The following is a 25,668-nucleotide window of genomic DNA, read 5'->3' as shown; positions in this document are numbered from 1 at the left end:
TCCAACAATGGTAGGTGTACCTCCTCATTTAAATCCCTTAAAGGAGTACGCCAAGGCTGCATCCTGGCCCCTACGCTTTTCACCATTTATATTAATGGATTGGGGGCACACCTGAGGGGCAGAGGCACGGACGTACCGCGTGCAGGAGTCACCCACATTCCGGCACTCCTGTACGCGGACGATGCCGTGTTGATAGCCCGCACGGGTGTTGGCCTGCAGATTCTTCTTGACGCCTTTGGTTCCTTTATGGAAAATTTGGATCTAAAGGTTAACGCATCTAAATCCCATACCATGGTAATGGGTATAGAGGGCGCAAAGAGAAGACACAAATCATTCTTCTGCATTGGGACCCCTGTGTCCGAGGTAACTACATTCCCCTATCTGGGAGTGTTGTTCGATCAAAAATGTACTTGGGGCCCACAGATAAATGCAAAGAGGTTGGCAGTAACTAGATCTTCATCCGCACTCCTGGGCTTTGCCGGCAAATTGGGTGCCAGGCCCATGGAAGCGTTGGTGAAGATATACAAAAGTAAGCCTGTTGCCATCGCATCTTATGGATCTTCTCTGTGGGGTTATGTAAACCTCGACCCCATTCAGAGAGCAGAAAACAGATTCATTAGATCCCTTCTCTCTGTCCCCCAATCAACCCCCACCTATTCCATTCACAAGGAGGTTGGGTTGCCATATTTGTCGGACCTATTAAGCGTTGCACCCCTGACCTTGTGGCTGAAAATGTGGTTAAATGCTGATTTACCTCTGAACCATAAAATTCTGAGGGACGTCCTATCTTTGGACAACCAGAGCAAAATTCCTTGGCTGGCCTATTTAAGCAAATCATTCTCAGATCTGGGTCGCCCAGAACTTTTCCATTCCCCTGAGAAAATCACGACCCGTGACATAGTCCAAACAAAAAAAGCCTTTTTAGAAAGGAAGGAAGTAAGCCGTGAGGCAGTTGAGCTTCAGAAGCCGGCAGTTAGGGCTCACTTTTTATTGCTGAGTGATCCTCAAATGGCCCCCTACCTTCGCTTCGTAACTATCCCTTACCATAGGTTTTTATTAACTAAACTAAGGTTTAACCTTATTCATTTTCACCTAGGCTCTTTTAAGGGTTGGCAGAAGCCAGAACTAGCGGCCCCTTGCAGCTGCGACCACTTTTCTGTGCAGGACACTATGCACTTCGTTATGTTCTGTAGCTTATTTCATGAGCAAAGGAAAAAACACTTGCTCCCCTTACTCAAAAATGCTGGGTTCACACAGGTGAGACCCGCACTGCTCTACCTACAGCTCATGACTAACCCATGCATAGCATTTGGTCTTGCAAATTTTTTAGTCGCGGCAGCTAGGGCGAAAGTGGCTGGCCAAACTCCGCCCTAAATGCCTGTTAAATGTCTGAAACTATATTATAGGCACTGTTTTTATATATATATATACTTTTTAATTATTTGTATATAGTATTTAAAATGTGTATTGAGTTAGATGTGTTTTTTTTAAATGCCATGACCGTAACGCATACTTTTTAAATGTGCTGTTTTTAATGTTTTCTTTCTTTGTATGACTTTAATTAAGTCGAATAAAGATATTCTGACTGACTGACTGGCCTCAGTTTCTTGTTTTGTTAAAGTGTCACTGCAAAAAACGCAATGGGCACTATCCACGGCTCCAAGCAAGCACAAAGTGGGTGTTTTAAATAACTGGCGTGGGTGCATGCCTGCTAGTCAGACTGCCTTAATTACAGAAAAACTGAGTATAAAACTGGCACGCTAAGAAATCCCTTTTAAATGTACATTTTTTTCACCACTTATTTTAGAAACGTGGACAAATCGTAGCCAATCTGATTCAGAATTCGGCAAATTAAATTGAGAGGTTCCGAAACTTAGCAGGATAATGAGCAACATCAATAACGCGGTGTTTGCATCTTGTGCCTCTCCCAGGGTTCAGCATCATTTCAGCAGCCAAACATGTATGCAATGAATGCGCATGAGGAGGGACAGAACCATAGGCATGTTGTTGCTAGGTGAATTATCATAAAGTGCTAAATGCTTTCCATCATTGACTTACTTAAGCTGATTAATATTGCTCTTCCCAAAATGTCACAGCTATGTTGTGAGACCATCGGCATAAATTAGCCTGCTTGATGAATATTGAGACCATGACCTTCAGTCTCAAACCTCCTTGGCTCCATTGGTGCCACTAGATCTGCTCACTCGGTGAAATCCGAAGAGGGCTTTTAGGCCCACCAGCAACCACTGCTATACCTAACTTTATGGCCCCTGGGACACTGTTTGCAAGCCCCCATGAGACATAAACCGATGCACGGTAATCAAATGCAGTGCAGATCAGAGCCTGCTATAAATAATTACTGGCATTTAACTCACAACACTGAGGTGCTGGCTTCGGGATGACTGAGGAAGAATAACTAAGGTAGACTCAAAAACATGCTTTATACGTGGCAGTGCCAAGTATGAGGCAACCGACTCCAGGCTTTAGAAGCGGCACTGTGCATCTCCAGATCAAACATTGACACTGGGATTGCGTTTTTCTTCAGAAACGCACATGGCAGGCATAAGTAAGGATGCTGCCTGGGGCATGGCACAAAAGCACACCCATGCTGGGCATAGCATTAATCGGCCCGATGTACCTGACCGTAAAACCAATCTCCTGGGGCATACTGAGCACACTGAGGTTTAGCAACTGCCAGAAATGTGCAATCCACCCATCAGAGAAGTGAAATAACGTCATACTATGAAAATGGGAACGCACTGAACAAACTATCACTTTCAGCACAGCTTTATCCCAAGCATCCTGCGTTGCAGCTGAAAAAAATATACAAACATTAAGTGTAACCTCTATAGTTTCTCATAAGAAAGGTGGGGCATAGTATTTGGTAAAACAAATGAGTGTATGTACTTCTGCAGATAAATAAGAGGAGGGCATACTTATGCCTCTAATTATTCTCCGTAAGTATATACTCACTAACATATATATTTCAATGAGACACAATTCAGGTAATACATTTAATCTCCTAGGTTATAGTGGGACCGTCTAGCTAATATTTTCTACAGTTTGTTTCAGAAGCTCCAAGTCACAATGCAGAAAGTCAAGTTCCTTTGTGCTTAGTCCCACAAGGGGAGAGGAGGCGTCGTTTCCAGCACCAGAGGTCCTTCAGAAAAATTGTATTTATAGATTTTTAGTAATAAGGAAACCTGCCATCTTGATTAGAATGAACCAGCTTACGTTGCCATATCACTAGTTGCACTTCGTAACACTTAGTACTTGTGACACCTGCCAAAAACAAAGAGTGCACCCAGCAGTTCCCACATTGCTTTGGCCTTAGGCCTCACACTAGCTTCTGACAAACCTGGACTCAATAGCAACATCGCCCAATGTTTTGATTATTTAGAAAACCATTAGTTGATTAAATTCTCCTTGTTTATCAGTTTTACAAATGTAGGTGCTAAGTGCCCAACCTTTCACGTCCTGATGATGCCCCCGTTTTTTGTTTTTTAAAGTGTTCAAAAATCCCTCAACACTAAAGGCTTTAGGAACAATAGGAAAAGTTACTTACTTCAGTAACGCTTTATCTGGTAGAGACTTAATCTAGCCGCAGATTCCATACCTTTAAATTTCCAAGGCATCAGACTGGTTCCGGAAGATTTTTCTTCAAGCAATATCCTTGCGTGCCCGTATGTGGCGTTGGTCGGCTCCGTGTGACTTCGTCTGCACAGTATTGATGTCCACACCACCTATATAGGTACCACCTCCGCGCGCTGATGCCAGTTACTTTTCATGTCTTTCCTTGCCAGAAGCGCAGAGCCATGAAGTGCACTGAAATTGGTGTGTTTTGAATACCTAGGACCATGAAAGGGGTCAGCCCTGACCTTAAAAAACAGTTTGTAGTGCAGGGAGGATGTGTAGGTCGGTAAGGAGGCTGTGGCTAGATTATGTCTCTACCAGATAAGGCATTATGAAAGGTGAGTAGCTTGTCCATCTAATAGAGAAATCTAGCAGCATATTCCCTACATTTGAATAGATACCCAAGCAATACCATCCCAGGTGGTACTGTGGACAAATGTAGACAACAAAATCTTGCAGGACAGAGAGGCCTAAGAGGCTATCCCTGCAGACTTGACTGTCCAGGCAGTAGTGCTTGGTAAACATGTGCAGGGATGTCCACATTGCTGCCTGACAAATGTCACGGACTGAAACTCCATGTTGCAAAACCATGATAACAGCTTTTGCTCTGGTAGAATGAGCTCTTAAGGCCTCAGGGGGCTGATTCTTCGCCAGAGCATAGCAAATCTTGAAGCAGAGGACACTCCATCTTGAGAGAGTCCTCTTCTGCACAGCACGTGGGCGACCTTTCTTAGCTCCCACTTACCCCATGAAGAGCTGGTAGCCCACTCAGAATTCCTTAGTGCAGTCAAAGTAAAACAAAAACGTTATTTTTGGGTCCAGGCGGTGGAGTCGCTCCTCTTCTTTAGAGGGATGTGTAGGAACGCAAAAAGCGGGCAAGGTGACAGATTGCCCCACATGGAAAGGTGTTACCACTTTCAGTAAGAAAGAGGCCCTAGTGCAAAGCACCAACTTGTCAGGGAAGATTGTCAGGTAGGGAGGCTTGGATGACAGAGCCTGCAATTCTCTCACCCTCCTGGCAGAAGTAATTGCCACTAAAAAGTCTGTTTTGATAGTAAGCAGCCACAGGGCGCAATTGTGCAGAGGTTCGAATGGAGCACACATTAAAAAGGTGAGAACCAAATTAAGGTCCCACTGAGGCATGATGAAAGGAGAAGACGGAAACATATGTACAAGGCCTTTGAGAAATCTATTTACAATGGGAGATTTAAACAAAGAGGGTTGGTCTGGCAGCCTAAGAAATGGCTGAAAAGTACCCTTTGAGATTGCCCAGAGCAGAGCCCTGCTGGGCAAGGGTTAAAATAAAAAGTAAAATGTTAGTTAAGGAAGCAAAATAGGGTTCATTAGACTTTGCTGTACAATATAATACAAATGTGTTCTATCGGCAGGCTTACACCGACTTGGTAGAGGGGTGCCTTGCTGCCAAAATAATATTACAGACTTCGGAGGAAGGTCATATGCTATCAACTGCCCCCGCTCAATCGCCACGTAAGAAGGCTTGGAGTTAACAGGTTCAGGTGGAGGGCATTACCCTGCCTCTGTGACAGAAGATGCTCCCCAAGGGGCAGCCTGAATGGAGGATCGTTGCTCAGTTGAAGAAGCTCGGATACCAGACTTTCTGTGCTCAGGAAGGGCCACAAGGATGACTTGGGCCTGGTTGTTCCTGATCTTCTTGAGAAGTCTGGGCAGGAGTGGTATAGGTGGAAAGGCGTACAGGAGGCCTGAGCTCCACTTGAGATGACAAGCGTCTCCAAGCGAGAGCTGCCTTGGACACTACAGCAAGGAAAACTGCTGACATTGCGCGTTCTCAGCAGAGACAAATAGACCTAGCCATGGCTCGCCTCACCCTTGGAAAAAACCTTGCGTCACCTTCGGATGGATACTCCATTTGTGATACGCTAGGCATCTACGGCTCAGTTCGCCGGCATTGGCGTTCGGTTAACCTGCTGGGTGCTGAACCATCAGGGTGGTGTTCTAGGTGTGCTAGGTGTTCTAGCAAAGTCCAGAGAGACAGAGCCTCTTGCGAAAGGGTCCATGACCCCACAGGCCCTGTTGCAGTACCACATGGTGGTGGTGTTGGTTGTGAACACATGCACTGGCTTCCCCTTGATGGAAGGAAGTCTTTCAATGCCAAATGAATTACTCTGAGCTCCAGCAGAATGATGTGGAATCCAGATTCCGCCGAAGACCAGTCTCTTCTGATCTCTAACTCTCCCCGTGGCCTCCCCATCCCAGGAGGGACGCATCTGTCACTACTGTGAGATCTGGTTGTGTAAGGGAGATGGGTCTGCCTGCCAGTCGCAATTTGTCAGCCACCACTGCAAATCCTATGTAGTTCCCTCCGAGGTCTGGACCATGTGAAAGAGATTCCCCTGTTGCTGTGCCCAATGAAACTTCAGGTCCCACTGCAAAGACTGCATATGCTATCTGGCATGTGTCACTAGCAGGATGCAGAAGGCCATGAGACTCCGCAGTCTCAGTCATTCTCATTGAAATCCAGGATAGAGGCTGAAACATTGGTATTATTGCTTGAATAACCTGGACTCACAGATTGGGAGGATAAGCCCGAAACTTCACTGTATCCAGAACAGCTCTGATGAAAGGAAGCATCTGAGAGGGAGTCAAGTGTGACTTTGGCATGTTGATAGTATACCCCAGCAAATGCAGAAGGTCCACCATAGTCTGGAGGTTGGAGACGACAGCCCAGATGAGCCCATCTTCAACAGTTAGTCGTAGGTAGGGGAAGACCGACACCCCTGATCTGCGCAGATGGTTTGCAACTACTGCCATCCTATCGGTGAAAACTCGAGGGGTGCTGGTAAGGCCAAAGGGTAGCACAGTGAACTGAAAGTGCTTGTGGCCTACCGTAAACCGCAGATAGCACTAATGAGAAGGCAGGACATTTGGAAATAGGCGTCCTGCAAGTCCAAAGCTACCATCCAGTCTCCTCGGTCTAGGGCAGACAGGAGCTGAGCCAATGTGAGAATCTTGAACTTTTCCTTTTTGAGGAAGTAGTTGAGGGCTCATAGATCTATGATAGGACGAAGGCCCTTGTCCTTTTTCTGGACCATAAAGTTGCAGGAATAGCAACCACAGCCTACTTCTGGCACCAGAGCTCTCTCTATGGTTCTCTTGGCCAAGAGAGTCATGACTTCCTCTTCAAGCAAAGTGAAATGATCTTCCGTCAGCCAATTGTAAGTTGGAGGCATAGAGGGAGGGGTAGTCTTGAAGGGGAGGGAGTAGCCTCTTCGGACTATCTGGAGGACCCAGCTGTCCGGTGTAACATTGAGTCAGCATTGGAGGTGATGGAGGATCCTGCCATGAACTGGCTGCCCATGAACTTGAAGGGCAAGACTAGAAGGGTTTGGAGGCTGCGGATGCAGGGGGTGGGGGAGGGGGTGGACTGACCCGAATTTTTGCCGCCCGGCCCAGAGGTCATAGCGAGCTACGCTGAGGTTGCTGAACTTGAGTGGCCTTGTGGCTGGGGTGTGGATGGCGTGGCTGAAAGTTCCTTCAGTAGCAACTAAAGGGGCGAAAGGCAGACTGGGGATGAGTGGCGACTGAGAGGCCCAAGGACTTGGCCCTAGCCAGTGAGTCCTTAAAGCACTCCAGCGCAATGTCGGCCTTTTCACCGAAGAAACGGGTGCCATCAACGGGCATGTTCATGAGAGAGGCCTGGATATCCGTTGAAGCCAAAAGTTCTCAACCAGGTGTGGCATCGAACAACCACCGTCAATGAAATCGTTCTGCCCGGTGAGTTGGTCGTTTCGGGACCACAACAAACGACAAACTTTGCTGCGCCTCTCCCGCCTGACACTGCTTGGGAGAGGATAGCCCAGGTCAGCTCCAGGACCTGTGGCAGGACTTGAGCAACCGTTTCCCACAGGCAATCGGAGCAACGGACTAATAAGCATGTAGTGTTACTGAACGCAATGTAAGGCTGGCAGAAGAAAGAGGTTTCTTACCCCAACTGCTCAGTCTCTTGGATTCCTTGTCTGGGGTGAGGAAGGGTACGTGCCATGGGAGGTAGAGGCTTGGACCACCAAACTCTTGGGGTAGAGTGGCTGGTGAGAGGAAATAGAGGGCGGAGGGCTATTGTCCTAGTCACAGGAGCCCTTACTGGGCTTGGACCAGGCTCCCGTAGGATATCAGTTAAAGCCTCGTTGAAGGACAGCAACGGTTCCGAAGAGGAGACACCTGGCTACAGGACCTCTGTCACAATATTCGTCTTGACTGCCACAGAAGGGAACTTAAGGTCCAGGAACTCAGCTGAACTTCTCACCACCAAAGCATATGATATTCGTTCTTCCATAGCCACGGTAGGGGGAGAAAGCAGCAAAAAATCTGGAGAGGTATCCAGTCCTCTGACCTCACCCAGCATCTCATACCACTCCATTTCTTGGTAAGGCTGGTCTTGTAAAGGGTCCAGCGACCCCTCCCAATTTTCCTCCATTCCTAGCCCTTCTGAATAAGGCTGAGGAAATGATTTAGGACCCAAGGGTTCTGTTGGCACCGGTATTGGCGTCAATAGGCGTAGATTCAGGTCTTTGAAGATGAATGGGGCTGGTGTCACCTGGAATCTCGACTTTGAGGGTGGGGAAGGTTGCAATGACATTACCAGCATTATTTGGAAGCCATCACCAGATCAATGGGGGATCGTCAGTGCCAGAGCCGGAGCGGACGGTGATGGAGCCCCCTCTGAGCCTCCAGGGCCCTAAGGCACGCCGTTAAGGCTACCTAAGTATGAGGCACATGGTGTCATAAAATTCTTTACACTGGGTGGGGGTTGCTCCGGCTCCCAGAAAAGCAGGGAAGAGCGGAACCGACGCAGTTGCAGGTGCAGCAGAACGAGGCCCAGAAAGCAGAGATTCCTATGTCGGTTTGGCCAACGGACGGGGAGTGGTTGAAGCACGCTTTGACTTCTTATGTTTATTATGCTTCCTACCTGACCTACTAAACACCTCGAGTGGGAGGATGAAGACTTAGGACTCAAGGAGCAGTACTAGGACTTTCCTCTCGACCCGGACCATGAGCAACACCTCCAAGAAGAGCGGCATGGTGCCGAGCGCCGGGCCGCAAGCAACTTTAGGGACCTCTCCCTCAAAGCTTTCGGAACCACGGCCCGGCAGTTGGAGCACGACTTCGAGCCATGGTCGTGCTCCAGGAACCAGAGGTAAACCAGGTGTGGGTCTGTCACTGACATGGCGTGGTGACAGGCGATGCACGGTTTGAAACCATAAGTCTTCTTAGAAATGATGGGAAAAAACGTACAAACCAAAATGGAGTCGACAAAACCTTGAAAAAAGCCTGTCAAAAGTGACAGAGGGTAGCTCTCTTCATGGATCTGCCCTGGCTAGTGATGAAAGAAAAGAACTGACCTCTTGCGCTGAGGTGGTGCCTATGTACGTGACGCAGACATCACTACATCACAGATGACCCCAACTACGCCACACAGAGCTGACAGAAGCCCCCTACCGGCACAGCAGGATATTGCTCAGAGAAAAATCTTCTGGATCTAGTCTGACGCCTGGGAAATTCAAAGGTAAGGAATCTGTGGCTAGATGTCTCTATCAGATATTCTTGTTTAAAATAACGACCATGATTGACCATGATGTACACTGTCCTTTCACAACTATTGGTATTTATTTAATGTCTTCTCTTATATATACACTTCTTTCATTCTCATTTTTTACTGTGTGATTTATCTATGCTCTAAGCTCCGCTAATCAACTGTACATTTTTAAATATATGTACAACATTTTGGTTGACCAAGACTTGAATTTCTTTTGAAGAATTGCTCTATATTATACCATTCAAGAGTTTTAGAATTAAGGATTTTTTTTTACTTGTTAGGTTAGTGGTTAACCCAATGGTTATTGTTGATTTTTGGATTCGTTTTATGCTCCTAGAGAAACCATTCCAAGTATTTCCTCCAGTTTCTTTGTGGTACATCTTAATTTGGGGGCAGGGGAAGTGTATGTGAGTTTGTTCAGATGGTTGGTGGTATTGACAGACAGGCTACTGAAGATTAACTGTTGGTAGTTGCAAGGGTATGACTCGACTTTCAAGAAAATGAGATGGTAGTCTGGCATGGGATTTATGCAATTAATAGTAATACAAGAAAATAGATTAAGGCAAACATGCATGTGGCTTGGAGTAAGCTGTACGCAGAGAGAGTAGGCATGCAGAAAATGGAAAGTAGGAAAAGGGTCATTTGAAAAAGGAGAGGTGACAATTGGAAGTTAGGTCATGGTCAATTTTCATAGCAGGTTGTAGAAATACAGAGGTGGCTTTTTGGAGAAATAAATTATTTGTACCTGAGGTGCTATATTGGGTTTATCCTCTGCAAATGCTAAAGTGGAGGTTTTCTGATTTTCAGTTTAGCTCACAGTGTTATGTTAATTACAAAAGCAAAATGTAATCCAGTTTAGTTGCCCCAAGCTTAGTGTGGTACAAGATGACATATGAGGTTAGATTCCCCAGAGAGAGGAAGTGTATTTGCCTGCATTACTGTAGCCTTATGGTGTACAATCAGTGAGGAGAATGGAGACAGGTTTACTTTTAGAAATCCCATGCTACCTTTTGGTAGCATGGGACTGCTAGTTAGTTCTTTTTGTGCACTGGCGATGGTAGAGGGAAGGGTGGGAGGGACTGTAGTTTCTGTTGTACAACAAGAGGAATTTTATAGGCTATGCCGGTCTATTTAAAGCCTGCTTTAAATAGACGGTAACAATATATCTGTAAGAAACAGTAGTTAGTATTAGATTCCTTACCTTAGAATATCTCCAGGCGTCAGACTGGATCCGGAATCTTTTGCGTAGCAGTACCATTGCTCGTCGGTAGGTGTTGTCTGCGGCTCCGCATCCGTGGTCAGCGTCATAGGCGCCTGAATGACGTCGCCGGAGTACTTAGATGCCGCCCTCGCGCGCTGACGTCAGTTCTTATACACAGCTTTTCTGCGCCAGAAACGCAGAGCCATGATAAAAATCAACACTGGTGCCATGAAACTAGGGCCCTGAAAGGGGATGACCTTAACCCTAGATATCGGTTCGCAGAACGGGGAGGATGGGTGGGTCGGTAAGGAATCGAATACTAACTACTGTTTCTTACAGATAGATCGTTACCGAAGGTAAGTAACTTGTGCATCTGAAAGAAACAGGTTAGTATTAGATTCCTTACCTTAGAATAGATACCCCAGCAATACCAACCCCGGTGGTGGGTCTGCAAACCAATAATCAAACCAGAAAGTCCTGGAGGACGGAACGGCCAAAGAAGCCATCCCTCCGAACTTGGCTGTCCAGACAGTAGTGTCTTGCGAACGTGTGCAGCGAGGCCCACGTAGCTGCCTGACAGATGTCCTGCAAGGGGACTCCCCGGCCCAGGGCAGTAGTAGCTGCCGTGGCCCGAGTGGAATGGGCCCTCAGCCCAACAGGAGGCTCCTTCTTAGCCAAGGAGTAGCATACCTTGATGCACAAGACGACCCACCGAGAGATGGTCCGCTTGTGCACCGCCCGACCTTTCTTAGCGCCCATGTAACCAACAAAGAGTTGGTCATCCACCCGGAACTGGCGAGTGCGATCCAGATATATGGAGAGTGCACGTTTTGGGTCCAGACGGTGGAGCCTCTCTTCCTCTTTCGAGGGATGTGGAGGCGGAAAGAAGGTGGGCAAGGTGATGGACTGCCCAATGTGGAAGGCTGGGACTACCTTGGGCAGGAAAGAGGGTCTTGTCCGCAACACAACTTTGTCCGGATGGACAGAAAGGAAAGGAGGTTTAGAGGAAAGAGCCTGGAGCTCACTCACTCTCCTGGCAGAGGTGATGGCAACCAGGAAAGCAGTCTTAAGCGTAAGAAGACAAAGAGGACAGTTATGAAGCGGCTCAAAAGGAGCACACATCAGAAAAGTTAGAACCAGGTTCAAGTCCCACTGGGGCATCATGAAAAGAACAGGGGGGAACATATGAGTGATGCCCTTCAAGAACCTATTTACAATCAGGGACTTGAATATAGAAGGCTGATCAGGTAGCCTTAAGAAGGCGGAAAGGGCAGAAAGGTAACCCTTGATAGTGCCCAGACAGAGCCCTGCTGGGCAAGAGAGAGACGGAAGAGGAGAACCTCAGAAAGGGTTGCAGAGTGAGGATCCACAGCCTTTGCTGTGCACCATGCCTCAAATTTGTTCCACCTGCAAGCGTATACCGACTTTGTAGAGGGACGCCTGGCTGCCAGAATCACAGTACAAACTTCAGGAGGCAGGTCAAATGGCCTCAACTGTCACCGCTCAATCTCCAAGCATGGAGGTGGAGACTGGACAGGTTCGGGTGGAGGGCCGTCCCCTGCTGCTGCGACAGAAGGTCCTCCTGAAGAGGCAGACGAATCGGGGGATCAAAAGACATACTGAGTAGCTCGGGATACCAGTATCTTCGTGCCCAGTCCGGAGCCACTAGGAAGACTTGGGCCCGGTCGCGCCTGATCTTCTTCGGCACACTGGGCAGAAGTGGTATAGGCAGAAAGGCGTACAACAGACCGCAGCTCCACTCACGACAAAAAGCGTCGCCGAGCGAGTGCCGCCTTGGAAATTCCAACGCGCAAAACTGATGACATTGCGCGTTCTCTTCGGTGGCGAATAGATCTAACCAAGGCTCTCTCCACTGCTGAAAGAGGCCTTGCGCCACGTCCGAGTTCAGACGCCATTCGTGATCCATCATGCACCAACGACTGAGTTTGTCCGCCCTGGCGTTCAGAGAACCTGCCAGGTGTTGAACCACCAGGGTCACGCCCTGATGTTCCAGCCACTGCCAGAGGCGCAGAGCCTCCTAGCATAGGGTCCACGACCCCACCCCGCCCTGTTTGTTGCAGTACCACATGGCGGTGGTGTTGTCCGTGAACACCTGCACTACACTCCCCCGGACAGAGGGGAGGAATGCCTTCAGTGCAAGAGGGATCGCCCGCAGCTCCAGAAGGTTGATATGGAGCCGGGACTCCTCCGGAGACCAGAGGCATCTGATCTCCGCCTCTCCCATGTGGCCCCCCCCCAGCCCTGGAGGGACGAGTCCATCACAACAACGTGCTCTGGTTGGGGTAGGGAGAGGGACCTGCCGCAGACCCAATTGCAGTCCGAGAGTCACCACTGCAACTGTCTTGCAGTGCCTCCGAGATCAAGACATGGTCGGACTAGTTGCCCTGATGCTGGGCCCACAAACTTTAGGACCCACTGCAGAGCCCGCATCCGCCACCTGGCGTAATGCACCAGAAGGATGCAGGAGGCCATCAGCCCCAGAAGCCGCAGCGTCAACCTGACCGAGACTCGGGATAACGGCTGAAAGATCGGAATCAGAGCCTGAATATCCCGAACCTGCTGTTCGGGAGGATAAACCCGAAACTGCGCTGAGTCTAGAACCAGTCAGATGAAGAGGAGCTTCTGAGAGAGACATAGGTGTGACTTCGGCACATTGATGGAGAACCCCAGCAGGTGCAGGAGGTCGGCCGTAGTCTGGTGGTGGCTGACGACTGTTTGAGGCGAGCCCGCCTTCAACATCCAGTCGTCAAGGTAGGGGAAGACTGAAACCCCTAACCTGCACAGATGAGCTGCGACCACCGCCATCACTTTCGTGAACACCCGTGGGGCGCTGGTAAGGCCGAAGGAGAGCACGGTAAACTGAAAGTGCTCGTGGCCTACCGCAGGTAACGCCGGTGGGCCGGCAGGACGGTGATATGAAAATAAGCGTCCTGCAATCCAACGCTACCATCCAGTCTCCTGGGTACAGGGCAGCTAGGACCTGAGCTAGTGTCAGCATCTTGAAGCTCTCCTGCCGGAGGAAGCTGTTGACGTTCCGCAGGTCCAAGATAGGGCGTAGGCCCCCTTTGCCCTTCTTGGGTACGAGAAAGTAGTGGGACTAACAACCACACCTTACTTCTGGCCCAGTAACGCGCTCGATGGCCCCCTTGGCCAAGAGGGCCGTAATTTCCTCTCGGAGAAGTGCCAAGTGATCCCCCGACACACGGTGGTACTGCGTCGGGACCGAAGCACCCGACAGCGTCGGGGCCGAAGCACCCGATCCGCTGGGACTCCCATTTGGGGCCGCAGAGCCCGACGGAGGAGTGAGCGACCTCATGGCCGTGAGGAAGGGCTCAATCTCCTCCGGTGCCGTGTGCTGCCCAGGGACCATCGGGTATGAATCAGGCCGCGACGCCCGCGGCTCAGCTGGAGCCGCGCGCGCGGTGTCACCCGAACCCCCGGCTGCGTCGCGTGAGCATCGGGGGGGAGTCGGAAGAGCGATGACGTTTCTTCGCCTTCTTTTGCTTACCTGAGGACCTCGAGCCCGAAGACCGTGGATGACTCCCGGAGTCATGATGGCTCTGATTCCGCGACCGGTCCCTCGACCTCCTCGCTGACCTGGACCTCGAGAGGCGCGGGGCCGACTGCTGGAGCACGAGCCACTTGCAGGACCGCTCCCACCTAGCCTTAGACGTCACGGCTCGACAGTCGGAGCAGGCCTTGTTGTCGTGGTCGAGGCCTAGGCAATGAAGACACCGGCGATGTGGGTCGGTAACCGACATCAGTCGGTCGCAGTCGGCGCAGGGTTTGAACCTGGGCATCCCTACCGGCACCGTCAGAGTCGTACAGACTTCAAAATAGATCAAAAATGATCGAAAAAGTTTAGTCAAAAATTTACTAAGGGTACCACTTTTTCCAGATCGGCACTTGCTGGCGCGGAAAAAAGAAGAACTGACGACAGTGCACGAGGGCGGCATCCAAGTACTCCGGCGACGTCATTCCGGCGCCTACGACGACGGACGCGGAGCTGCAGACGACGCCTACCGACGCGCAAGGGTACTGCTACGCAAAAGTTTCCGGATCCAGTCTGACGCCTGGGGATATTCTAAGGTAAGGAATCTAATACTAACCTGTTTATTTCAGATAGTAAATGAGTTAGTGGGGAGTGGTTGGTTTTTACAAATTAAGGACGGTGCAACCAGTATAGAGGAATACCCTAAACCTCTTGAAGAGCCACAGAAGCGAAACCTTGGCAGTGGAAAAATATATAGCAGGTACTGGGCACACGTACACGCATACAGTATTGATACTGGGAGAGTTACAACAAAGTAAGTCGACACCGGTGGTGTGATAAACACGTCGTTTTATGTTGATCTTTTCTTCAGAACAAACAACACCAGCCGACACGTGTTTCGTCAAGCAGGGTGATACCTGTGACTCATCAGGGCTGTGGAATTATATTGTGGCATTAGAAAACAGTAAATATGCAAGCGAATGAAAAAGGGTCTCAATAAACTGTAAAGTGAAATATCCCCAAATGAGGATATGTGAATACAAGACACCTCAAAAAACGCGTGGATGATCCGCAATATACAGTAAATCCTAAGTGAAAAGTGCAATGAAGGGTTTAGGGGAAGAAAACAAAAATAAAACATATCCATGTTGATACATCTTAAATCTATGAATGATACGAAAACACTCTGTGGTTAAGATTCCCGACAAAATCTGGACATAATTATAGAACCTAAAGTGTGGAAGAGATGCGATAATGCAGAGTATTATAGCAAATGATCAGCGCTAAGAAGTGGAGATCGGCAGTGGATGGCATGATGCACAGTTACATTGTATTATGTACATATTAAAGACCGCGTAGCAGATACATGCAAGGAGATGTAAGACAATGATAATAGGAGCAGACATCTGTCTACAGTGAGTATAGTCGGTGAGCTTCAAAATGCAAAATAAATGATCAAAATTCGGGGTACGTCGTAACAGTAAGGTCATATACTACAAATGCAAACATACAAAGTGTCTAACTAAAACATGATCCTGTGGAAGCGGCATTAACGTGAGGCACCCAACGGAGCGAGGTGAGCGTGTGTATGTGTTAGCGGTGATGCTATAAAGACGGTTGTACGTGGTGAGTACTGTAAATACATGAAAATGAAAGGAGGCGGCAAAACGTTACCTGTAAAAGGCGTGGATAGAAATGCTGTGGGAAAATAAAAAAACACAGAACGAATGGGGAGTCAGTAGGGGGCCGCATAAGCACCCGACATCAGGGATACACAGTAAAGGTGAGGCACGAAGTATCGTAGTGGAACTCACCAGGGAACCAGAGATAATTCCGACCAGATCGACGGGTAGTTCATGGGCCGTAGGTACGGACTTGAGGATCAAGGCGGAAAAACACAGGCGGGTACGTCTGTGTTGCAGAGACCTGTGGGTTGGAATGGAATGGGGGACATCAGTTTGTAGTTTGTGCACTAATAGAGGTCAAGAGTGCAATGCCGCCTCATGGAGGGGGAGTGGCGGTGGGGCGGTTGTCGCTTACCTAGGAGTATCAGGTCCCACTGCAGTGCTCGTCTCGTGCGTATGGATCAGAGGCAGAGGAGCTGGTAGACTGGTGTATTTGTGCTGATGACCGTCGGCTGCGCATGTGTGTGGGGGAGGGAACCGGAAGTGATGACGGGACTGAGCGCTATTGCTAGAGCGCTAACCTCCATTGCGTACTGTGTGTGGGTGGGGGCCGATGCTCGTAGTGTGCCACGGGATCATTTTTGTACAAAAAGTAGATTATCTAGAATGCATGGGTGTATAAGCAACATTGACACAGACATGGAGTCATCAAACAAATCATAATAAAGAAATGAGCAAGTCCCCTATTAAAGACAAAGAAAACAGGTGAGTGAGTGTTAATTGCGCTAGGAAGAAACACAAGTGTAGGTCAATATCTGTTAAGCTCCAAGGATAAGGTTCTGGTCACCCACCATGGACCAAACAATGTGATCAAAAGACAAACCACAATTGTAATACAGGAAAACAAATGGCACGGAAACTAACCGATGTCCAAAAACAAGAAATTATTCCGAAGTTATGTGTGTGCCACAAGTTGTTTAAATGTATCAAAACGACCGGTAATGGCGTTCGGAGTCGAGCAGTGTCCTCCGAGTGCAGAGAAAGACTGCTACCAATCTGGTGTAGTGGGCTAGTTTCTGTATACATGAGAATTTTGAAATACCTTTTGGAATGTGAAAATAATAATGAATAATTATATTGGTGGATGCCGTGGATTTACGATGGCACAACTTTTGCTTCTCTAATATGTTTTGAGTCTAGCCATAGCCCTGAAGAAGTCTTTTGGTCACCATACCAAGACGAAACACGTGTTGGCAGCGGGTAATGTATGTTCTCTTGGTGAAGACTGGATTAACTAATGAACTGGAAAATAAATGAAGATGAAATGAAGACAATTTGACTCATTGGATTTAATTGATGGACTATGATATTGACCTTTTAGCTCAGGATATACCTTTTGTTTTCCTAAGTCTCCTATTAGTGCATATGTGCGTAGACCTCATTGGCAATAACATGAGGTGATTACAAATAAAACAGCACTCGAGCGAGGGGAACCACAACATGTATTGTGAGATCTTGGAGAGCGAAGTGTCCGGAAATTATAAGCCACAATGATCATGCCTTATTCTCTCTTGCACAGATGGCAGTAAATCTAGCGAGTCTGCGTTTATACGACATAGTATATGCAATTCAATTTAGCCGAAAACAATATCAATTCTTTTTGGCAGAACAATGTGAGTGCATATTGGTAAAGCATACAACAAATGGAAAGTGACAAAATACGCAATAGGAAGGAACACAGGCCTAATTCTGGTATTCTGTCTAAGAGTTAAAAGTACAAGAGTACAGAAAAACAAACACCTATAGCTATACATTAGATACAGGTGGTGTTGATTCAGGGGTCTAGAAAGTATTGGAGCTCATGGTCCATGTTTTGGCCATACTTCACAGTATGTAGACGCATTTAGGTGTGCTCGCGTAGCGCTCGCTGTTGGAGGCAGGCGCTCCCTGTGGCAGAGGGTTCGCGTCTGCAGGCAGGAGCCTTATTGAATCTTTGAGCGTATTAGCAGCGCCCTGCTGATTGAGAGCAGGGGAACTGCACTTTTTAGCTGTACCAGTTTGTTTTAATAATCCTGAAAATCAACAGGTTACTAACCTATTTTATTCTTCCAGGACTTGGTGTGGGCGCCATTTCTGATCGGGCTGCGTAGGCGACCTAGCTCGGCGCCACACCCCCCGCGCTCCGCCCCTATTTAGACGTCCCCCAATGAGGAAGCGCAGCGGATGAGCGCAGCGGGCGCGACGAAGGCGCGCCGAAGTCGAGCTTAAGTCAAGCCCATCTGCGCCCGTCCGCGGCCGGACGGGGCTAGGGGCGCGTCCTCATGCCAAATCTTTACCTTACTCTGCTGAGGAGCTTACCACCTTACAGGGCCATTGGCCGTTATCTGAGTCAGTCCTTAGCCACATTTCCTCGCTCGGGCTTGCTCCCTCATCCCTGCCGCGAACGGCTCCCCTGCCGGCCCCATTACCGCTGTCCCCTTCTTTGCCTGGTTCCCCTCCCCCCACTTTTTCATTATCCATCATTCTGCTTAATACCAGGTCAGCGGTTAAACACCATCACGAGCTGTTTGTCCTGCTTGATTCTTACAAGCCCGACATACTGTTCCTGACCGAAACCTGGTTCTGTGATTCTTCCCTACCCTCACTCTTGGCTGCTCTTCCCCCTCCCTATGTGGCTTTACGCGCCGACCGCCCAGCGGGTAGGACAGGTGGTGGCGTGGCTCTAATTGCTCGGTCTGAATATAATTTCCAACTTCTTCCTTCCCCCCTCATCACCCCCACTGAACACCTTGTAGTTCGCTCTCTTTCTTTTTCTCCTCCGATTACCTGTCTCTTAATGTATCGCCCGCCCCAGCCTTCGCCTTTGTTCCTGCCAGCATTTCAGGACCTACTGGCCACCTTGGCGGTCAACTACGCCTCTTTTCTAGTGCTAGGTGATTTTAATTACTGGCCCTCGGACCCCTTTGAGTGCACTTCCTCTAAACAGTTCACTGAATCTCTCCAATCCTTGAATTTTGTCCCTCACATATCTGTTCCTACACATTCACATGGCCATATATTAGACCAGGTCTGGTCTCTAAACCTTTCTGTTTCCCCCATGTCTGTATCTCCTTGTCCCTGGTCAGACCATGCCCTTATCTCCTTCTCCCTTCTTCTCAACTCTGTCACTAAGGTTCCGCACGCCAAAAACACCTGGGCGCGGAATTGGAATCGAGTTGATCTCCCCTCACTGACTTCCCTGCTCCTGAACTCCTCCCCTAACCTGACTGGTCTATCTTCTACCTCACAAGCCACCGCTATCAACACCTGGCTTGCTGGAGGCTGCGATTCGGTAGCCCCACTACGTCGTATTTCAACTCGACGACCCAAGGAATCAAATAGGTGGTTTAGCGAAGACCTGAAGGTACAGAAGCTGGCTGTGCGGCAGGCTGAGAGGCAGTGGAGAAGGGATTATTGCCCTTCATTAAAAAACCACTATTCCTCACTATTAAGTGAGTACAAAAAAGCCATTTTAGTTGCCAAAACTGCTTATTTCTCCACAAAAATTCTGACAGCAGAGAACAAATCTAGGGAGATTTTTACAATAGTCAATGATCTAGCCTATTCTGATAGGGCTTCACCCCAACCCCCTCCCACCCAGCCCCTGTGTGACTCATTAAACTCTTATTTTCTGGAAAAAATTGCAACTATTAAGGCAAATATCCTTCCCCCCTCTTCTACTTTTGTTGATCCTTCTTCCCCTATTGTCCAGTGTTGTCTTACTTCAATTCCTCCCCTCACCAAAGAAGTATTCCTAGAGATACTTCCTAAGGTCAAATCAGGCTCTCCGGCAGACATTTGCCCGGCACGAATTCTCCAACAGATTTATTCTGTTTGCCCCCAGCCCCCGATTACTTTCCTTAACAGTTCCCTTGCCCAGGGAGTTGTGATCCCCGCACTCAAATCAGCCACAATAGTGCCTATTTTGAAGAAGTCCGGCTCTGACCCGTCTACCCCAGCCAACTATCGCCCCATTTCTCTATTGCCCTACTTGGGCAAGGTGCTTGAGCGCCATGTCACTTCGGTACTCAGCGCCCATGTAGAAGCAAATGGTGGCCTGGCGTCCCGTCAGGCCAGCTTCCGCCCCAGGCACTCCACCGAATCTGTCGTGGTGTCGGTCCTGGACAACCTCAGGGATGGCATGGACCAAAACAAACATCAGGCTCTGGTGCTCCTCGATCTATCCGCCGCTTTTGACACGGTGGACCATACCATCTTGCTTTCACGTGTCAGAGCGGCGGGAATCGAGGGCTCAGCCCTGGTCTGGCTATAGTCCTTTCTGAGGGACCGCACCCAGGCGGTTCGGCAGGGGGATTTCACGACTACCCCACTTCAAGTCACTTGTGGTGTTCCCCAGGGCTCTTCACTTTCTCCCTTACTGTTTAACTTATATATCTTTCCTTTAATCGTTGCACTACAGCAGCTGGAGGTCACCGTATATAATTATGCGGATGACCTCCAGCTTATCTTCAGCCTCTCTCCTTCTTCCCACTCTGTCTCTAATTTCCAGTCTATTATGATTTTCATCAGGGACTGGATGAACCACAACCATCTGAAGTTGAACCCGGACAAAACCGAGTTGGTTCTCACAGGTGGTTCTTCCAGTCCCTGAAACTCTTTATTCTGGCCCTCTTCCTTTGGTCCCCCCCCCCACTCCTTCCTCCACAGTTAAAACCCTGGGCGTCAAAATGAATAACCAACTCACCTTACATTCACAAATCAGCTCTGTTGTTTCCTCCTGTTTTCTCACTCTTCGTACTATTCGCACTGTTTCCCGTTTTTTTTCCCCTCTGGCACTTAAACTGATCATGTCCGCTCTGGTGATTTCCCGGCTGGATTACGCCAATGCCCTGTACAACGGCCTCCCAGCGTACAGCCTGCGGAAGCTCCAGATGGTTTAGAACCAAGCGGCTCGATTGGTGTATGGTCTCTCGCGTTCTCATCATTCAACACCCCTCCTAAAGGAGCTCCACTGGCTTCCTGTTAGGGAACGTTCCCTTTTCAAAACCGGTTGTATGGTTTTTCAGGCCCGCCAGGGCTCTGCCCCCGCTTTCATTTCTTCCCTGATCAGTGAATATGTCCCTGCCAGAGAGCTTCGCTCATCGTCCAAATCTCTTCTGCAAATCCCACGTTACAAACGTAAAAAGTGGGGAGGGGCCAATTTTTCAACTTTGGCTCCTACTTTTTGGAATTCCCTCCCCGACCACTTACGATTTGCCTCGCATTACTCCTCCTTCCGCAAAGACCTTAAAACTTCTTTGTTTAAACAGGCCTTTTCTTTGTAAGTTGTCCTATTTACCTCACTGCGCCAGCCATTCTTGGCCCCGCTCTGCTAAACCTTGTCTCCACAGCGCCAAGAAACCGCAGGGTGAACGTTGCGCTTTACAAATATTTTAAATTCATTAAATTCAATTCATGATCCAGGTCGCCTCTAGGCACCTGAGTCGGATTTCTCGATTGCCTCCCCTAACATTGGGTTTGGCAATGTCAATGCATTAGAATTCCAATCTTTTGTGTGTGCCCTGGCTGGTGCATGTGGCTATATGCAGGGCCATGGGGTAACGGGGATCTTGTTGGTGAATGGCTCTGGCATGTTCACTAATGCGATCTTTTAGTGGCCTGATTCTACTGCCCACATATTGGCTGTGGCATGTACATTCCAAAATGTATACAACGAATTTTGTATTGCAGTTGATGTTGACGTTGATATTGTATCTTTGTTTGTGGTGGCATTGAAAATGTTTGGTACCGTTCCTTGCCCATTTGCACACGCCACAACAACCACATTGTGGAATCCCTTGGTATGTTGAGTCAGCCAGGCTGTGGTCTCGGTGGCGGTGGGTACAGTGGGGCTCAACCTGGTACGTAAGGTTTTACCCCGTCTATAAGTAATCAGGAATCTAGAACTGATACCTGTCTATTTGTCTGCATATTTATGCTAACTCAGGAAGGTTAATAACAGAAAAGTGCAGAGATCTTACTCTTCGTGTGAACATATTGTGGATACTCATTCTTGGGACCAGCCTCAGTGTTGCCTGCTGGGAAAGGCATTTCTTTGCACAAAGGCACTGAGCATTTAAGTGCTTCTGTTATATGTCGTTGATGAAATCGCTGAGCATAACACCACTGTGACTTAATGGCTGTGGTGGGCTGGATTATGCTTGATACAACTGTTCTGCAGTAAATGGTGCAGTGTGTTGTTGCAGCTTTTCTAAAAGACACAAACTCCATTTTACTTGTCTTTTATGACCCACTCTTTCGCCCTCATATTGGGGGTGGAAGGGAGCCGATACCTGCCTCTGAAAGGCTTCCCTTGATACAACAAAGTGATGCAGCTGCTATGGTGTGCTTTGAGGACTTCTTGCTGTTGGGAGGTTCTTTGAGACACAGAGGCGGCGGGAGAGCGCAGGTTTCCAGTGTTGCCAGCAGGAAGGTCCACAACCACATTCCGCACATGCTGTGCAGACGTCAATGAGCCACAATGAAGTATCTCCTGAGATGCAAGCACTGCCACTTGAATGCCTCTCATGCAGTGAAGTGAGTCATGTTTTTTTTCAGGTGGGACAGGGGAAGACTCCCTGATCCTCCAAAGAATCCATCTTCTGGACACTCTTTTAGCTTATCGTAAGTTGATTCTACTTTTTCATTCTATTCCAAGTATTTTGTGTTATCTGCTCTATACATAACTAATGAATGAAAGAGCAGCAAACACTAGACTGATCCTGGGTCAACCTAGTTCTATTCTCCTTTCTTTAAAACAAACTCCATTCACGAGAATTATGAGTTGCCTACCATTTCATCACATTATAGCCCTGTCACAGTGGCTCACATCTCAATCCTTTACACAGGTCTACCCTCATGAACAGACTGCCTATTTACATTTGAATATCTTGTTAACAGGATGACTGATGCTGTAAGTGGAACTGTTTTCAAAACCTCAGTTTGTAATCTCGGCTGCCAGTCTTCCTAAATTGCCAACGCAATGAATGACTCGAAATTTTTCAGGACTTAGCACGTTTCATATCAACTGACAACTGGAACGCCCGCTTAAAACATACAGAAACATTTTTACAAACCTACCTTATGTTTAAATAACAGTTTACTCGGTTACCAACAGCAAAATAATCGGCAACGGTAAGAATGTCAATACCATGAGGGAAGGTGCCCTGTAACAACAAAAAGCAAAGTCATTGGTAAATGTAATGAAAAACTATTAATACAAATTCATAGCTATATCGTTATCAAAATGTAGCAACCGACCGTGATAACACAGTGTTACAGGTAATGACAAATGCCACAGGCTCAGACCAAGGTAGCGGTAACCCTAATATAGTGCCCATGTGCTGGGTCTGACCCAGGAGAACCGTAAAAGAACAGAACTCACTCGCCGTGGGTCTCACGTAGCATCTTGTAGTGTTGGTATTTAACTTTTGCAATGTTGTAGTGATGTTGTTTAGCCTTGTAGTGGCACTTGTGTATTAGTGGGCACTTGTGGTGCTGGTGTTGCAAGTAAACGTGTGGCAGTACTGTAATTATAGCGTTGTACTGTAACACTGTTTATGTGGGAGAGCTGATGTTGTAGTTTTGCATCACAGTAACTGATGAGTTGTCACGGTTGTTATTGTGCGGCTGGAAAGCTGTAGCTCTGTTCAAGTTTACAGCTATATTATTGCAGCAGTACTGTATATTGTTTTAGTTGCTATGAAGCTGTATATTTGTGGCTGTGTCATTTTTATAATAGTTTGGTTCTATAGTTGTAGTTTGCCAAGTGTTGGAGGGTTTAGATATTGTTTTGTAGTATTGCTGCAGTTGTGTAGTGTTGAGGTGATGCTTGCTCGAGACACAGACAGCAGTATATTTTGAGGGCACAGAGTCTTTACACTGATGAATGAGCCCCTATGAAAACAAGTTAGTTACCTGTAACTTTCGTTCTCCAGTATTGGAAACCTTCATGCTTGTATCATTCCCCGTTGTCGGAATGGGGGTCACCGGTATAAAATAGCAATAGAAACCATTACCAAAACAAAACCTAGGCCGAGGCCCATTCTTGTTTTGCAACCTATCCACCTCTTTTTGTAAAAGAGACCAAAAAAAATGAACCACCAATCAGATTGGCCTCACCCCTTAGAACTCTCCTGAGAGAAGCTCAGAACCTCAGATTTTCGAAGCCGTTGTGTAACCACACTACTGAAGATGGTAGAGGGTGAGCTTTCCCAGGGAAGGAGGGTGGGTCGCATGGGAATCTATGAAAGTTTCCAATACTGGAGAACCAAAGTTACAGGCAAGCAACTTGTTTTCTTACTCCAGTATTGAAACTTTCATAGATTCCCATGCTTGTATTAGAGTAGCTAGCAGTAATCAGCACATTTTTGGAACCTTGACTGTTATAAAATCAAAAACAAAGCAATAGCATATTCACCCTATTGCCAATTTCAATGGTCAATAACATACTAAGAAACTTTAGAAAATATAAACACATGAGGTTCAAAAATGTGCAAGAGCTGGAAAAACAGTAATATGGAAGGAGGGATGAAAGGGAAAGCTCACCACTACTGAAAGAAGTTCCTCAGGACTGTCTGGCCGACTGCTGTGTCACTCTGCATTGCAGAATCCAGGCAGTAATGCCTTGTAAACATATGGGTACTGCTCCAGGTCGCTGCCCTGCAGATCTCCAAGATAGGAACTCTGGCAAAGAGGACTGTCGAAGAAGAAATCGCCCTAGTGGAGTGAGCACGGCCCGACCTTCCATGGGCTTACCCGCTGCTCTGTGACAATACTGGATAGCACTGGTAATCCAACGAGCAATCCCCTGCTTGGAAAGGGGAAAGCCCTTACGAGGGTCACTATAGGACACAAATAGTTGAGAAGACTTCCTGAAGTCCTTAGTACATTGGAGATAGAATGTTAAGCACCTCTGAATGTCTAGTGAGAGAAGTGCCTTTTGTGCTGGAGTAGCAGGTTGAGGGAAAAAAGGTCTGAGTATGACCGTCTCATTCAAATGAAAGTCTGAAGGCACTTTCGGTATGAACTTTGGGTTAGAACGCAGTATCACTGTACCCTTTTTGAACTGGAGAAAGGGTTCCTGAATGCTAAGAGCCTGCAAGTCACCCACTTGTTTAGCCGAAGTCAAGGCTAGCAGAAGAGCTACCTTCCAGGAGAGGAATTTCAACTCCGCCCTGTGAATAGGTTCAAACGGAGGCTTCATGAGTTGGGCGAGAACCAAAATAAGATGCCAAAGAGGAGGAGGAGGCATGACTGGAGGGAAAGCTCTGAAAAGGCTCTTGAGAAACTGTTTAATAATCCTTGCCGACCAGAGGGAAGGACCTGAAGACGTGCGCCTGAAGCGAGACATGGCTGCCAGATGCACCTTGATGGAAGAGTGAGCCAGTCCCGATTTTGCTAATGAAAGAATATAAGGAAGAACTTCATGCGGTTCTGACTAAAAAGGATGGACACCCTTAAGCTGGCACCAAATGCAAAAACGCTTCCACTTCAACTTGTATGTCTTCTTGATACTTGGGGCTCGTGCCTGAGAGAGAACCTCTCTACATTCTGCTGAAAGGGTTAAACCATGAAATCCTCACTGCTCAGGAGCCATGCCGACAGCTGCAGAGATTGCGGATACGGATGCCAGACTTGGCCCTGGCACATCGTGAGCAGCGAAGGAATCGGCTGCAACGGAAGTGGAAGGTCCAGGGAGAGTGGGTGCAGTTCTGTGACCAAAACTGTTGGGGCCACGCAGGAGCTATCTGAATCATCTTACAAGGTTCCGCTTTGAGCTTCCTGAGAAGAATGGGGATCAGAGGAATGGGGGGGAAAAGCGTAAATAAATGCACCTGACCAGGCCATTGAAAGCGCATTCCCCAATGATCCCGGATAGTGAAGCCTGCTTGCGTAAAATCGGCAATTCTTGTTTTCTGGCGTGGCAAAGAGATCTATGGAAGGCCTGGCCCGGCCCATTTGATAAAAGACATTCTGTAGAGTGGATTGGTCCAGTTCCCATTCGTGGCTGACCGATTTTAGTCTGCTCAGCGTGTCCGCTGCCTTGTTGAGAATGTCCGGAAGGTGCTCCGCCTTGAGAGAT

At 48.0% G+C, this 25,668-nt stretch overlaps 1 protein-coding gene across 3 annotated transcripts in view; it reads right to left on the bottom strand.

The window, feature by feature from the left end:
- Positions 1–25,668, bottom strand: part of TBCD (tubulin folding cofactor D) — a 2,218,561-nt gene that overhangs the window by 944,498 nt on the left and 1,248,395 nt on the right. For all 3 annotated transcript variants that reach the window (XM_086930600.1, XM_086930601.1, XM_086930602.1), the window contains one exon: positions 22,665–22,750. In XM_086930600.1, coding sequence (XP_086786726.1) covers positions 22,665–22,750 — 86 coding nt within the window. The remainder of the gene's footprint in view (positions 1–22,664; positions 22,751–25,668) is intronic.

The sequence above is a fragment of the Lissotriton vulgaris genome, chromosome 7 (genome assembly GCF_964263255.1).
Source record: "Lissotriton vulgaris chromosome 7, aLisVul1.2, whole genome shotgun sequence".
In the NCBI taxonomy this organism is placed as follows: domain Eukaryota; kingdom Metazoa; phylum Chordata; class Amphibia; order Caudata; family Salamandridae; genus Lissotriton; species Lissotriton vulgaris.
Note: the sequence above shows the minus strand (reverse complement) of the source record. Positions and strands in the feature narration are given on the sequence as shown.